This window comes from Rhineura floridana, chromosome 6, assembly GCF_030035675.1.
Source record: "Rhineura floridana isolate rRhiFlo1 chromosome 6, rRhiFlo1.hap2, whole genome shotgun sequence".
Taxonomy (NCBI): Eukaryota; Metazoa; Chordata; class Lepidosauria; order Squamata; family Rhineuridae; genus Rhineura; species Rhineura floridana.
Window position 1 is genome coordinate 31,574,995 of NC_084485.1, and position 14,547 is coordinate 31,589,541.

The 14,547-nt window shown below is 42.5% G+C and overlaps 1 protein-coding gene across 2 annotated transcripts in view; it reads left to right on the top strand.

Annotated features, from left to right (window-relative positions):
• Positions 1-14,547, top strand: part of PREX1 (phosphatidylinositol-3,4,5-trisphosphate dependent Rac exchange factor 1) — a 334,614-nt gene that overhangs the window by 274,022 nt on the left and 46,045 nt on the right. For both annotated transcript variants that reach the window (XM_061631360.1, XM_061631361.1), the window contains exons 18-23: positions 683-831; positions 2,171-2,256; positions 3,821-3,957; positions 7,239-7,410; positions 11,237-11,424; positions 13,959-14,120. In XM_061631360.1, the coding sequence (XP_061487344.1) occupies positions 683-831; positions 2,171-2,256; positions 3,821-3,957; positions 7,239-7,410; positions 11,237-11,424; positions 13,959-14,120 (894 nt within the window). The remainder of the gene's footprint in view (positions 1-682; positions 832-2,170; positions 2,257-3,820; positions 3,958-7,238; positions 7,411-11,236; positions 11,425-13,958; positions 14,121-14,547) is intronic.

A 14,547-nucleotide genomic window follows, 5' to 3' on the forward strand; every position in this document is an offset into this window, starting at 1 on the left:
GGACACGCAAGATCAAGTAAAGACTGACAGCTTTCTGAATATCAAAGCCTGGCAATGGAAAGTTTTGATTCTGCACTAATGTACTCACTCCATCCTATTAATCCACTTTTTAGTCAGATGTGGGGAACCATTAGTCCTCCAGATATTGCCTAACTGCAGCTCCCATAAATCCTATTAAGCCTGGCCAATGGCCAGGATGATGGGAGTTGTAGTTCAGCAATATCTAGAGAGCCACAGGTTCCCCACATCTGATGTAAATAGACACAGATTCTTTAGATCAGTTAACGAATGAATGTCTGTCATGGGAGAACACAATGAATTGCACAGAGTATGCTCTACGATATGCACAGTTCCTGCAAGGCACTGGAGGCGTGTTTGGTCTCACCATTGTTACAGGTGAATCTCTCCTATAGCTGACCTAGCATGCATAACACTCTCTTACAGTTGACCAGTGTTACCTAGAATGTGCCACTAGCATAACCCAGGATGCTCTTAAAACTGAGACACCCAATATTTTCTTGTAGGAGAAAACTTTATATTGATGAAATCTTGATAAGCTTCCAAGGAACTCCAGGCCTCCACAGAAAACAACTTGAATCACTAATCTCATGTACCATCTGCCATATGCGATTCAAATGATAAAAAGTGAGGGGTGATTTGTAACGCCTATGTTTCATTTCAGATGGCTGGGTTGCAGGTTGGAAGGAAAATTTATTCTATGAATGAGGATCTGGTGTTCCTACGTCCATTCCAAGAGGTCGAGACCATCTTAAACCAGTCTTTCTGCTCTCGGAGACCTCTTCGACTTCTTGTGGCAACCAAGTCTAAAGAGTAAGTTCCCAGAAAATGCAGGCTTGGCCTTAATTGCTTTTGGAGGCTTATTCTGAGCAGTTAATTATAAAAAGTTAAAGGTGTCCCCGCACTTGTAGTGTGAGTCGTTTCCGACTCTTAGGGTGACGTCTTGCGACTTTACTAGGCAGACCATATATATGGGGTGGGATTGCCAGTTCCATCCCTGGCCTTTCTTTACCCCCCAGCATATGCCGGGTACTCATTTTACCGACCACGGATGGATGGAAGGCTGAGTAGACCTCGACCCCTTTTACTGGAGATTCAACTTCCTCCTTCCGTTGGAATCGAACTCCAGCCATGAGCAGAGCTTTGGCTGCGTTACCGCCGCTTACCACTCTGCACCACGGAGGATCTTACTTAATTATATATATATGTATATTAAAGCCCAGAGAACCAGTGTGGTGTAGTGGTTAAGGTGTTATGTTATGTTATGTTAGTGTTTATTTCTAGGCCGCCTTTCGGCCAAAAAGGCCCCCAAGGCGGCTCACACACAAATAGAAAAGCATAAGTACAAATCAAAACAACACAATCTACAAGAATTCAAACCAAAAAAATTATGACATTTCTAAAAAGCAACAACAACGAAAAACAAAAAGCAGTCATCATCTTGGTAACGACCTGGCAGACCAGGGCTCGAATACCCACACAGCCATGAAGCTCACTGGGTGACCTTGGGCCAATCACTGCCTCTCAGCCTCAGAGGGAGGCGATGGTAAACCTCCTCTGAATACCACTTACCATGAAAACCCTATTCATAGGGTCGCCATAAATTGGAATCAATTTGAAGGCAGTCAATTTCCATTTTCATATTAAAGCCTATCATGATTCATAAACATTTTACACTCCTATACTCTAGTGTAGTCAGAGAGCAAATGTACACATTAAACCAGATATTTAAAAAATTTTGAATCATCCCCTTCTCTTTAACTATAAAAAAGAATATTCAGTATATGCTTAATGCATTAGAGTCTTAAGCACACAAATGAAGTTGAATTAAGGGTAGCATAAATTTACCATTTGTGAACAACTTGCCATTGTGACATCCCTGCCTGTGGGAGAATGAGCTTTAGAGCTTCTGGGTGTCTGTTTCATTACTGGTTGTATTTTTCTCATGCGATTTTATTAGCTTCTTCTGTCTGAATTATAATAAACAGAATACTGTTGAGCTCTTTGTTCATCTTTAGACACAGAATTCCGCATAGAATCGAAGCCCAAGATATTCTTTGGTAAGTGGTAAATAATAGTTTGTGTACAAAGAATACCAGTAATGTAACTAAGCAGGACCATTGTCTTCCCTGTCCCTTTTATTTTTTGACAGGATTATCAGAATCCCAGATTGCAGTGAAATGTTGTGCTTCCAGATACGTGGAGTAGCACCACCGTATGTTCATGCTGTGGGGCGAGGTGAGAAAAAGGGATGTGAAATGAGCTATGGACACAGAATTTATTTATTTATTATTTGATTTATATCCTGCCCTTCCTCCCGGCAGGAGCCCAGGGCAGCAAGCAAAAGCACTAAAAACTTTAAAACATCAAAAACAAACTTTAAAACACATTTAAACAAAACATCTTTAAAAATATTTCTTAAAAAAGCTTTCAAAACATGTCTAAGATTAAAAACATTTTTAAAAAGAAGGTTTAAGAACATATTGAAAAGCAATTCCAACACAGATGCAGACTGGGATAGGTCTCAACTGAAAAGGCTTGTTGAAAGGGGAAAGTCTTCAATACGTGCTGAAAAAGTAACAGAGATGGCGCCTGTCTAATATTTAAGGGGAGGGAATTCCACAGGGTAAGTGCCGCCACACTAAAGGTCCTCTAATTGGAGAGCTATATACAGGCAGAAGAGCTGTATCCTGAATAACAGGAGTAACTTGCAGAAATTAATCCTATCGTAAGTGTGTTATTTATAATACTAATCACCTTCAAAATTATTAACAAGCTAAATTATATAAAAATAAGGTGCCATGTACTGGATTTGGCTAAATTCAGTAGTTTACATCAAAGGTGGAGAACTGGATTTGGCTGGCAGGCTGGATCCAGATTTGGTGCATCTCTGTAGGCCACTTGACAGGCTGCCCACCACCTGATGCCAGGTGTCAAACTTCAGAGGAAGAATTAGGAATTCAGTCTAGGTATGCTCCCAATTCTTTGTTTCTTCCTTTACAAAAGGATGAGCTATTGCAGCTGTGGCTTGAATCTAAGCTGCAGTTGCAGAGATTGCTGCCAGAAAGTAGGGCTTGCGTTCAACACTGAAATTCAGCACTGACTGCAAGCCCCACTTTCATCAGGGCCTGGCTGCACTCGGGAGCTCTGATCAGGGCCTTTAGGTTGTTTGACTTTCAGGGCCCATACTCCAAAAAACTCCAGAGACAGTGGAAGGTCTAGATTTGGATAGAGCTGCCCATTATTCCAGCCTGGCCCAAACAATCCAGATTTGACAAATGTGTAAAATATTGTTGATGGAAAAGACAAGATACAAGCTTCTTGAATATGGACAATCTAAAACAAAAAGTCTTTTAATGTTCAATCTGATGCATGTTTACTCAGAAGAAAGTCCCATTGAGTTCAATGGCTTACTCCCAGATAAATGAGTATTGGACTGACTACTTAAATGGCCTGTATGATCATTTGTAAAAGAACTAACCTTGCTCCTTCCCATTTTGGGGGGCCTTAACTTGATGGTAGAGTGAAAGGTTCCCGGTTCAGTCCTTGGTATCTCCAGGCAAGGCTGGGAATGTTCCCTGCTTGAAACCCTGGACAGCCACTGCCAGTCAGTGTGGACAATATTGAGCTAAATGGACCAATGATCTGACTTGGTATAAGGCAGCTTCAAATGTTCCTTACTGCAGGATTGCTTCAGAAAATCTGTTCTGTCCACCACTCTCTTGATCAGAAAACCTTGCTTCTTTCGTTGCAACCTGAATTGCCATGCTTTCTAAATCCATCTTCTGCCCACCTCTTTCAGGATCAGAAGCAGGTGCTGTGGGGCTTCACCCAGGGCAGTGTGTCTTGAAAGTGAATGGGAATAATATGATGAATGAAAATTACACAGAGGTTCTGGAGAACTTTACAGCATACAGGAACAGGCAGGAGGAATGTCTGGTGAGTGCATGGGTGTGGTTGGGAGGGGGAGAGTTTTGTAACAATTTTGGAGAGGAAGAAGACATTTTTATCATCCTGTTGTGCAACTGTTCTGTTGAATAAATCTGTTTTGAATTTATATCCCCTCATCAACCTGGGAGGGTGCTTAGAATTCACACCAAATTAGAAGTTTGCAAATTTCTCTTAGCCACAAATATTCCTGTTCAGACAGCAACAGGCTTTTTAGTTTGTAGGGACAAGCCCAAGTGATAAAAATAGGATTTGGTTCTGAGACCCTGAACACTTCCCCTTATAAAATCTTTAGAATGTTGTTGCATCCCACTTTTAAAGGCACAGGTCTCTGTCACAAAACCCTGTTCTAGATCCAGGGTTGGTTTCCAACCCTGCCACTCTTCCTTTTCACAAAGTTCAATGCAGCTTATATTTCTTAGTAATTGATTCCACTCCCTACTCTTAAACCAAAACTGCACGGTGGCTCTAAGTTTGGGTAGACTAAATTTATCCAAAAGGTCAGTGGTTCTCAAATGTTTTACTTGAGGAAACCACCAACAAAATCCCAAATTTGGGCTCTTCTGCACAGTCACGTCAAACCATGTCTGTTTTCATTGAGGACCAAAATAGATGATATATTAAATGCCTGTATGCCCATAATTTCACCAACTTTTGCTATTTAAATAGAAGCCACAGGAGGAAGGTGATCAAGACTGGGCACCTGGTGTGTACTGAGGGGGGGATTCAACCCTTTCTCCCCATGCTATGGTCCTGACGAAAGTGCCTCCCTCCCTGCAGCTTCTGTTGGTAACAATAGCAGACTTTCCTCCAAGGCAAATAATGGCTTTAGAGACAGGCGGTTTTCATCAGGACTGCAGGACGGGAAGAAAGCAGTCTGTGCACAGAAGACTGGAACTGATGGGTTTAGGTGGAGAGAAAATTCTTCAGATCGATGGAGAATAATACAAGGCCTCTTTTCTCATCTCATTGCCACATAATGGCTGGTGGACTCTGATCTGGATGTCAAAAGTACCAATCCTTACATTGATTCATCCAGATACCTCTAAGCAAGAGTTTGATTCTCTGCTTCAAATCCTTATCTGTAAAATCTAAATCCTACAGGATTGCTGTAAAGATGACAAAGATAAAACACTGTGTGCATAAAAAAGGATTCATTCCTGCCTTCAGTAGGACCTTTTCAATAATGCTGCTGTTTTAAACAAAATCAGTGTACAAAGTCATGCTTGAAGCAACTGCACACATCTGTTCCACCCTGTGTGCACAATGAAAGGAAATGAACATGTGCAGCTGTTTTAAAGATAACATTGTACATACTTAATCTGTAACATTTGAAGCATGACAGCGAGTTTTGCATATTGTGATAGCCCAATGAGAAAAGTAGCTGTAAGAAGGACTCAAGAATGGAGAGGTGATATTCAGGTTGCTAAAATGAATTTTAAGGACTGCTTTCTTCCCCAATGTGCACACAAATGAAGTGGGAGCTCTTACTTTGGAACAGTAAAAGGAGAGCACAGAAGAGGGACAAGGCAGTAACATGTTTGTTCCCCTGTATCATAAAGCTCTCTGTCTCCATCCTCTACATTATCATGGGATATCATGGTACTGTCAGGTCCAAACTAGACAATACTTAACATGCCTGACTTTTTATTTAAAATACCAGCCATGGATGTAGGAAGAGAGCGTCTAAATAGAAGCCACCGGCGGGGGGGGGGGAGAATCAGGACTGTGGCATATATAACCCTTTCTGCTTTACATCCCAGTCCAGTCCTACCTTTTCCTGCAAACTGTGGGAGCTATAACCTGTCACCCCTGCCTTTCCCTGTTAAGCTAACAGAGAGGTCATGTTAGAATCCCTACATGGTTGTGGTCCAGAGTATCTTAAGGACTGCCTTCTCCCTTATGAATCTCCTTGCTTATTAAGAATGTCACCTGAAGCTTTGCTCCACATCCTGCCTCAGTCTGAGCTAGGGTTGGTGGTGATGTGGGACCAGGGCTTATTGGTAGTGTCATCAAAGTTGTGGCCCTCCCTCCCCTTCAAGGACCATATGGTTCCCACATTGCAAGTTTTTCTCAGAGCTTTGAACACTGTTCTGTCCCACTGAGCTTTTGATCTTGAGCAATCTCTTATCCTGGCTCTATGCTGGTTGTTCTATTCAAATGGTCTGTGCTATCTTGATTTTAGATTGTTTTAATTGTGTTTTATTGATTTTTGGATGAGGTTTCTATTCTCTGCACCACTTTTGAATGCTTTTTAAGTGAACAAGCAGTTTGTAAAAATAAAATATATGCATTAGAGGTAATCCCAATAGGCAGCTTGCCTGCCGGCAAGTGCCAAAGCCAATATAATAATCCTAGCTTTCTGCCACTGTTCAGTATAAGAGAAGTCTGTCCATGATGGTAGATATTTCGTAGCAATGTAGTTCCTATTGTTTTATTGGGAGGGGGATAATGCATTGCATTGCTAACTTTTCTGTAGCATAGAATGACCAGTTAATTGAAATAAGGTAGTTTTAATTATGCAGTGCTGATAGGTAGTATTATCTTGCAACCCAAAATATATGTATGCAGCTTTAAATTACCTGATGCAGTGGAAAAACAAGTACCTGCAACTCCTCCAACACTTTCCTTCCCTGATCCTGTTGCCTACTCACTTCTCCTACTTGCTGCTCTTAAGGAGCATGTCTCCAGGTGATGCTGCGCATCAGCCAGAGAAGGAGAATGAACAGCAGGGGAGGACTAGATGGTGCAACTTAAGGCTAAGCAGGTTTACAGCCTTGCAAATATACTAACAGGTATTAGCAGCAGTTGTGTTGCTGTTTGGAAAATGTGAGAATTTTGACCACAGAATGGAGGGGAAAACAAAGACAAGAGTAAGAGGAGACAAATATTTGTGAATACACTTTCAAATATTTTGACAGTTGTGTAGGGCAGGGTTAGGCAACATGGTGCCCTCTAGATGTTCTGTTTGCATTGTTCTTAACCATTGGCAGTTCTGGTCCCAGTGGCGACTGGTGGGTCCATGTCAGTGAAGCAGTAGAATCTGCTCCGGGTTTTAGTCTGAACTTACAAGGACCTTGGATAGTTCCTTGAAAGTTCAGATTAAAACGCAGAGCAGATTCCATTCCCACTGACATGGAGCCACCAGCTGTCACTGGCTGATCCTGAACATCTGAAGGGTGCCAGGCTGCCAACACCTGTAAATCCACCTTAAAGCCAAAGTATAGTGAAACTCAAAGAATGTCTCTCTAACATTCTTGCTTTCTTGGAAGGGTTTTTATCAATGGGTTTACCGAACCCATGAAGACGCTGAAGTGGACAGAGCTCAGCAGTCAGCTTCCAACTTGTACCTGAATGGAAGTCATTCTGAGTCTTGTAAAGGAGATCTTTCAATTGAAGAAAATGCAGATCTTGATCCCCTTAATGACAGCCATCAAGAGGAAGGTAAGACGAAAACCCATTCCTTGCCAATGAAGAAAGTGATCTAGGCAGCAATCCTTTGCCATCATCTGATTGGGGGGGGGGAATAGTTCAATGATAATGAGTGCATGCAATGGAACCAATTACCTTAGGGAGGTGGTGGGCTCTCCAACACTAGAGCCATTCAAGAGGCAGCTGGACAGCCACCTGTTGGGTATGCTTTAAACTGGATTCCTGCATTGAGCAGGAGAGTTGGACTCGATGACCTTATAGGCCCCTTCCGACTGTACAATTCTCTGACTATGAAAAGGTCCTGGGTTCAGACTCTGGCACTTCTGCTTGGAAAGGATCTCAAAAAGTAGGATTCTACAAGACTTGCCTGAGACCTTGAAAAGCTGCCGCCACTTAAAGTACTGGGCTAGATAAATGGTCTAACCCATTATAATGCCATTTCATATTTTTGTATGATACTTCGGTGGAATGGAAGGCTGATGCATCTCCCCTTCTGCTGAGGCAAAGTGACAAAGGTAATATTTTGTAACTGAATCACTCTAGATCCCTTTTGGGGGTTTCATTCAGCTCTATACTCACGCCTGTTATAAGGACTAGAGAGCTATTTGGGTATTTCCCTGGACCATGCCAGTCTCTTGCTTCATGCAGGACAAATGTGAAACTGTAGGGGACTTATCTGGTACATCACTGAAAAATGCCACAAGGAGCAGCTCTACATTTGACTAAAACTGTAGCATGAGAAGGGACTGACCAAGATGACAAGGGAGATTATTTGGGACATCTGAGCCCTAGTTGATATTTTGCCTACGTGGCTTCTCTTTGAAAGGAATTATGCTTAACTTAAAACGAAGCTCAGTAAAGACACATACAGATTTCTTTACCGTGGGTTGTATTCAACTAAGCCATACTCAGAGGAGACCCATTGAAATGAATTAACCTGCTATTTTATTTATTTATTTATTTATTTATTTATTTATTACATTTATATACCACCCCATAGCCGAAGCTGTCTGGGCAGTTTACAGCAATTAAAAACATTAAAAACAAATATACAAATTTTAAAACACAAAAAACAATTTAAAAACACAATTAAAAACAATTTAAAAACACAATTAAAAACAATTTAAAAACACATGCTAAAATGCCTGGGAGAAGAGGAAAGTCTTGACCTGGCGCCAAAAAGATAACATGACTTAGGGGCCACCACTGAGAAGGCCCTCTCCCTTGTTGCCAGACTTCCAGCTTCCCTCCTAGGAGGCATCCAGAGGAGGGCCTTGGATGTTGAGCGTAGTGTATGGGTGGGTTCATGTCGGGAGAGGCGTTCCATCAGGTATTGTGGTCCTAAGCTGTGTAAGGCTTTATAAAAATCAGCACCTTGTATTGAGCTTGGAAACATACAAGTGGGCCAGAATCGGTTTTATATGTTCGAACCGTCTGGTCCCTTTTACCAATCTGGCCGCTGCATTTTCCACAAGCTGCAGTTTCCGAACAGTCTTCAAAGGCAGCCCCACGTAGAGCTCATTGCAGTAATCTCACTTGGAGGTTACCAGAGCATGGACAACTGCAGCCAGGTTATCCCTGTCCAGATAGGGACGTAGCTGGGCCACCAACCAAAGTTGGTTAGAAGGCACTCCGTGCCACCGAGGCTACCTGAGCTTCAAGTGACAGAGATGGTTCTAGGAGAACCCCCGAGCTACGAATCTGCTCCTTCAGGGGGAGTGCAACCCCAAGACAGGTTGGACATCCACCATCCAGTCAGAAGAACCACCCACTAGCAGCATCTCAGTCTTGTCTGGATTGAGCCTCAGTTTATTAGCCCTCATCCAGTCCTTTGTCACAGCCAGGCACCGGTTCAGCACATTGAGAGCCTCACCTGAAGAAGATGAAAAGGAGAAATAGAGCTGCGTGTCATCAGCATACTGATGGCACCGCACTCCAAAGTTCCGGATGACCGCGTCCAACGGTTTCATGTAGACGTTGAATAGCACTGGAGAGTGCAGGGTGCCAAGCAATGTTCCCCAAGCACCACCTTCTGGAGCCGACCCGCCAAGTAGGAGCGGAACCACTGCCAAGTAGGAGTGGAACCACCGCCTTGCAGTCCCTCCCACTCCCAACTCAGCCAGTCTTCCCAGAAGGATATCATGGTCGATGGTATGGAAAGCCGCTGAGAGATCAAAGAGAATCAACAGAGTCACACTCCCCCTGTCTCTCTCCCGACAGAGGTCATCATACAGGGCGACCAAGGCTGTTTCCGTGCCAGAACCAGGCCTGAAACCTGACTGAAATGGATCCAGATAATCGGTCTCATCCAAGAGTGTCTGGAGCTGGCCTGCCACCACTCGTTCAAGGACCTTGCCCAGGAATAGAACATTTGCTACCGGCCTATAGTTATTAAGATTTTCTGGGTCCAGGGAGGGTCTCTTCAGGAGTGGTCTCACTACCGCCTCTTTCAGGCAGCCAGGGACCACCCCCTCTCGCAGAGAGGCATTAATCACTTCCCTGGCCCAGCCGGCTGTTCCATCCCTGCTAGCTTTTATTAGCCAAGGAGGGGAAGGATCCAGCACAGAAGTGGTTGCACGAACCTGTCTAAGCTCCTTGTCAACGTCATCAAGCTGTACCAACTGAAACTCATCCAAGAAATCGGGACAAGGCTGTGCTCTGGATACCCCACTTGATTCACCTGCTATAACACTGGAGTCTAAGTCCTGGCGGATGCTAAAGATTTTATTCTGGAAATGCCTAGCAAATTCATTATAGTGGGCCTCAGATGGTTCTACCATGCCCTTGGGACCAGCATGTAATAGCCCCCGGATAATTCTGAAGAGCTCCGCTGATTATTTATGTCAATGGGTCTGCTCTGAATAGGATTGAATATCACTTCCATGGTGGCATGATCCATGCTTTAGAGACAAAGCATTTTGAATTTGAAAGTTGACTTGTCAGAAGAGAACTAGAAAAAGAAACACTGTTGGAAATGAGATGAAACAGTTGTAGATGGGGAGCTGGGGAGCCTTAAGCCCAAATGTCTGTTCAAATCCTTGCTCAGCCATACTGCTAACTGATGACCTTAGGTCAGTCTCCAGCTTTAAGCTAGCTTCCCTCAGAGAGTTGTGAAGACAGAGTTGGGTGCGGTGTTAAGAGTTTGAGCACCTTTAAGAAAGGGCAGGGATAAAAATTTAAATAAAATAAAAATCTGTATGGTTTTGAGTTGTACCATATTTCAGCAAAATAATGAAATTAAAGCATGATTTAAATTTGAGACTTGAGTGTTTGCTCAATAGGATCCTAAGAGATCTGAGGATCAGTCCCACAGTTGTATCTAATACTGCCTGTCACATCCTCTCCCAAGACATTTCAAGACTTTTAAAATTGCTTTGATGGTTTATAATTGGAAGATATGTTACTGCCAGGATTTCAAGCAATTTTGTTGACTGAGCAGAAACAAAGAGGGCTTTTAAAGTTCATCAATGATAATCTCATCTTTAAAACCTTTTGAATAGTCATGGTTGCATTCTGTGCTCTTGGCTGACTCTAGGTGTGATATCATGTACTCTGGCTTAATGACTGACAGTGCAATCCTAAAAGTGTTTATTCAGAAATAAGCCCCATTGAGTTCGGTTATACTCATTCTCAAATAAGTATATACATAGCAGGGATAGCTAGTGTAGTGCCTGCCAGATGTTTTGAACTTCAACACCTGGTCAGATGATTGGAGTTGTACTCTACATATGGAGGGCAACATGTTGGCTACCCCAGTGTATAGGACTGTGTATGAAAGTAGGAATGGGGTAGTGCTCTTGTCTCTATACTCTTATAATTACTAAACTTTGGTTTTCAGAATTGGCCCTTCAGACTTTTGGCTCTCCCCTAATCATCAGAGAAGACCCTCCTCTTATCAGCCTAACAGTGGACAATGTTCACCTGGAACATGGTGTTGTGTATGAATATGTCAGCACTGCTGGGATCAGGTGTTTTGTCCTGGAGAAGATAATTGAGCCGAAGGGCTCCTTCAGCCTCACAGCAAAGGTTTAAACCAATGGGTGTTATTCTTTAATTTATTAATCTAAGCCTCTACTTTTCCCTGTTGTTGAAGACTGAGGGTGGATAATATTTAACAAGGAAAAAAACAATATAAATCAAAGTATATTAAAATACAATTGTAATTTAAAAAGACCCTCTGTTGATGGCAGACCCGGTGGTGGGTCCATGTCAGTGGGGTAGTGGAATCACTTCAGGTTTTAGTCCAAATTTTCAAGATGCTGTCCAAGGTGCTTTAATGCACACACATCGCTATCACCTCTTGAGATCATAAAGAAGGGAAGTATAATAGGTAAGACACAAACTGAAAGAAAATGTTGACTTTCTTTCGGAGAACAAGACTTAAGTCATGCTCCTTGTTTTTAGACTGACACTTTTAGGAAGGCTAAGAGTTGGCACAGCAAGCTCTGCAGTATTTATGGTGCTTGGAATGTATGCTGATCAGCAGGAATGCGGTGGAGTGATTCCACATGTACACCATCAAGTCTAACCACACAGGCTAGAGACTCTTGAGACACAGGAGTTCAGTATGCCTGAGGTTCATTTCTGTTGCACACACTTGGCCCAGGAAATTCCTAGGCTGTTGAATGGCAGCTAGCTGGACTTGAGAGCAATAACAGCTTTTACTCCTTTAGGCTATAATCCTAAACCCACTTACTAGGTAGGAAGCCCCATTGATCTTATCGGGGCTGACTTCTGTGTAAAAATGCGATAGGGTTCTGCATATTGGGCATAAGAACATAAGAGGAGCCTTGCTGGATCAGACCAAAGACAGACCCAGTCCAGCATCCCATTTTCTCACAGTAGCTAACCAGATGCCTATGATGAGCCCACAAGCAGGACCTGAGTGCAACAGCATTCTCCCCACCTGTGATTCCAAGCAACTGGTATTCAGAGGCATGAATACAGCATTTGCTGCTGCTTCATACAAAGATTTTTTTTTAATGTGTAGGAGTTGTGCCAGAATCTAGAAAGGGTATGTTCTAAGCAGAGCTTGGAAAAGTCACTTTTTTTTGAACTACAACTCCCATCAGCCCAATCCAGTGGCCATGCTGGCTGGGGCTGATGGGAGTTGTAGTTCAAACAAGTAACTTTTCCAAGCTCTGGTTCTAAGTCAAGAAACATCATCAGTGCCATATTCAAGTGACAATTTAGAATGCACTTTGTTAATAATTCTATGGGTGGATTAATGTTGCCCTATTGGTACCACATCGGGTTTTGGCGGACAGGGTGAGAATGAGATTTTAGTAGAGGAAAGCAGTATTCACAGTGAGGCTCAAAGGTCTTGCTTTTCAAGGTATTTAAAGTTGAATTGAAGAAAAGTGGCATATTTTAAGAGATGTCTTATAAAATCCAGAGATACCCAGAGATATAGCTATAGAGAGAGAGAGAGATACATCTGATTTGAAAGACAGGAAAGAAGCAACTGCTTTTTTCCCCTTAACCACATGGTTTTCATGTTGCTATTGTATCAAAATGCAGTACCCTTATCATTTAAAAATCCCATCACAAGTAAGCTATCCGTGATAAGAGTCTTTTAATCAAATGAAAGCAGTGGCTGCCAATCAGATGAATGGATTATCTGAATCCCTCCTAACAAAGAAACTTGGGTGTCTGGAGCCTAACACTGATAAACTAGTTTGGGAAATGCAATCTGCTTAAATGTGCCACAGCAGAAAGTTTGTCCCAAGTTACCAAACTCAGGCCAATATATTTGGCTGAGCTGAATTCAACTATTTCACACAGAGGGTAGGAGGAGAAAACAGCCCCAAATCAGGATAGGGTGAGGAAAAATTCTGAGAATTCCAAAGCAAGGGGTGGCTTAACTTGTTTTACATATGAGGTGGTCAAGGGAAAGGCTGTTTTTCATTTTACACTTTAAATGAAACCTCACCAACTGAGATCAGTGGCCAGCAAGTCCCTCTGCCTCCATAGCATTCTGACTTCCTTCAGGCCATGTTTCTCTTCCTGTGCCAGATCTCCACAGAAACAATGCTAGATTTCTTTCCATTTTGATCTGGCACAGGAAAAGAAGTATGGCCAGAAGAAAGTCAGAAGGCTGTGGAGATGGTGAAGCTCACTGGCTGCTGGTTCTGATTGGCAAAGTTTCTTTTAAAGTGTGTGTGTGGGGGGGGGAATACAGAAAGAAACCTATCCTTGACCACCTCTTCTATACAGTATGGTAAACCAACCTCCATCTCTTCCAAAACATTCTTAGAAGATTGCTTGCTTACCACAAAAACATCAGAAATTCCCTCTCTACTTTTGCAGAATGGGGGCGCCACAAAAATGGAAAAGGAAATTTGGGCCACCGCTTGCTTTTACTAAAAAGCATTGCAGTTTTGCCTTAATAAAGATTTTCCTTGAAACACATCAGGAATTATAGCTACATGTGCAGCTGCTGTTTTTGTCTTTGGAACTGTGCAATCCTAGCTGATACTACATTTCTGATGTTTCATGTGCTTAGAGGTTTCTGACATGATGTTCCAACTAAACAAAGTAATTCATTTCTCATGCTTTAGATTTTAGGGGCCTTTGCTACAGATGACAACTTCTTTGTGAGCAACTGCAGGAGGCTTATGTCCCTCAGCAATGCTGTGGTGACAATGCCACAATATGAGTTCCGGCAGATTTGTGACACAAAGCTGGAGAGTATCAGCAGAAGGGTTGCCAGCTATAAAGAGGTAGGATCATTGTGCACAGCACCATCTGCTCATAAGACTTGTCATGATACCAGACCATAGTGATGTTTTTAGATAGTGTGATTTCAAATGCATTTATTTATTTGTTTGTTTGTTTGTTTATTAAATGTGTATCCCTCCCTTCCTCCCAGAAGTTGTTCAAGGAGGTGGGGGTGGAATGCATATTAAATTCTATGCATTAAACTTTCAAATGGTTTACGGATTTTATTGAGATTGAAATATTTTGTCACCATCTGATTGTGAAACACTCGCACTGTATCCAATTAAGGGCATTGTTCACACAGAACCAGGCTTTCCAATCCAACAGCTAGGTCTGGATGCATATTTTACAGAGCCAGTATATTATTCCTGCTAATTGGATTATAGGGAGAGAGATTAAGGGCTCCCATGTACCCTCCTCACCAAAGTG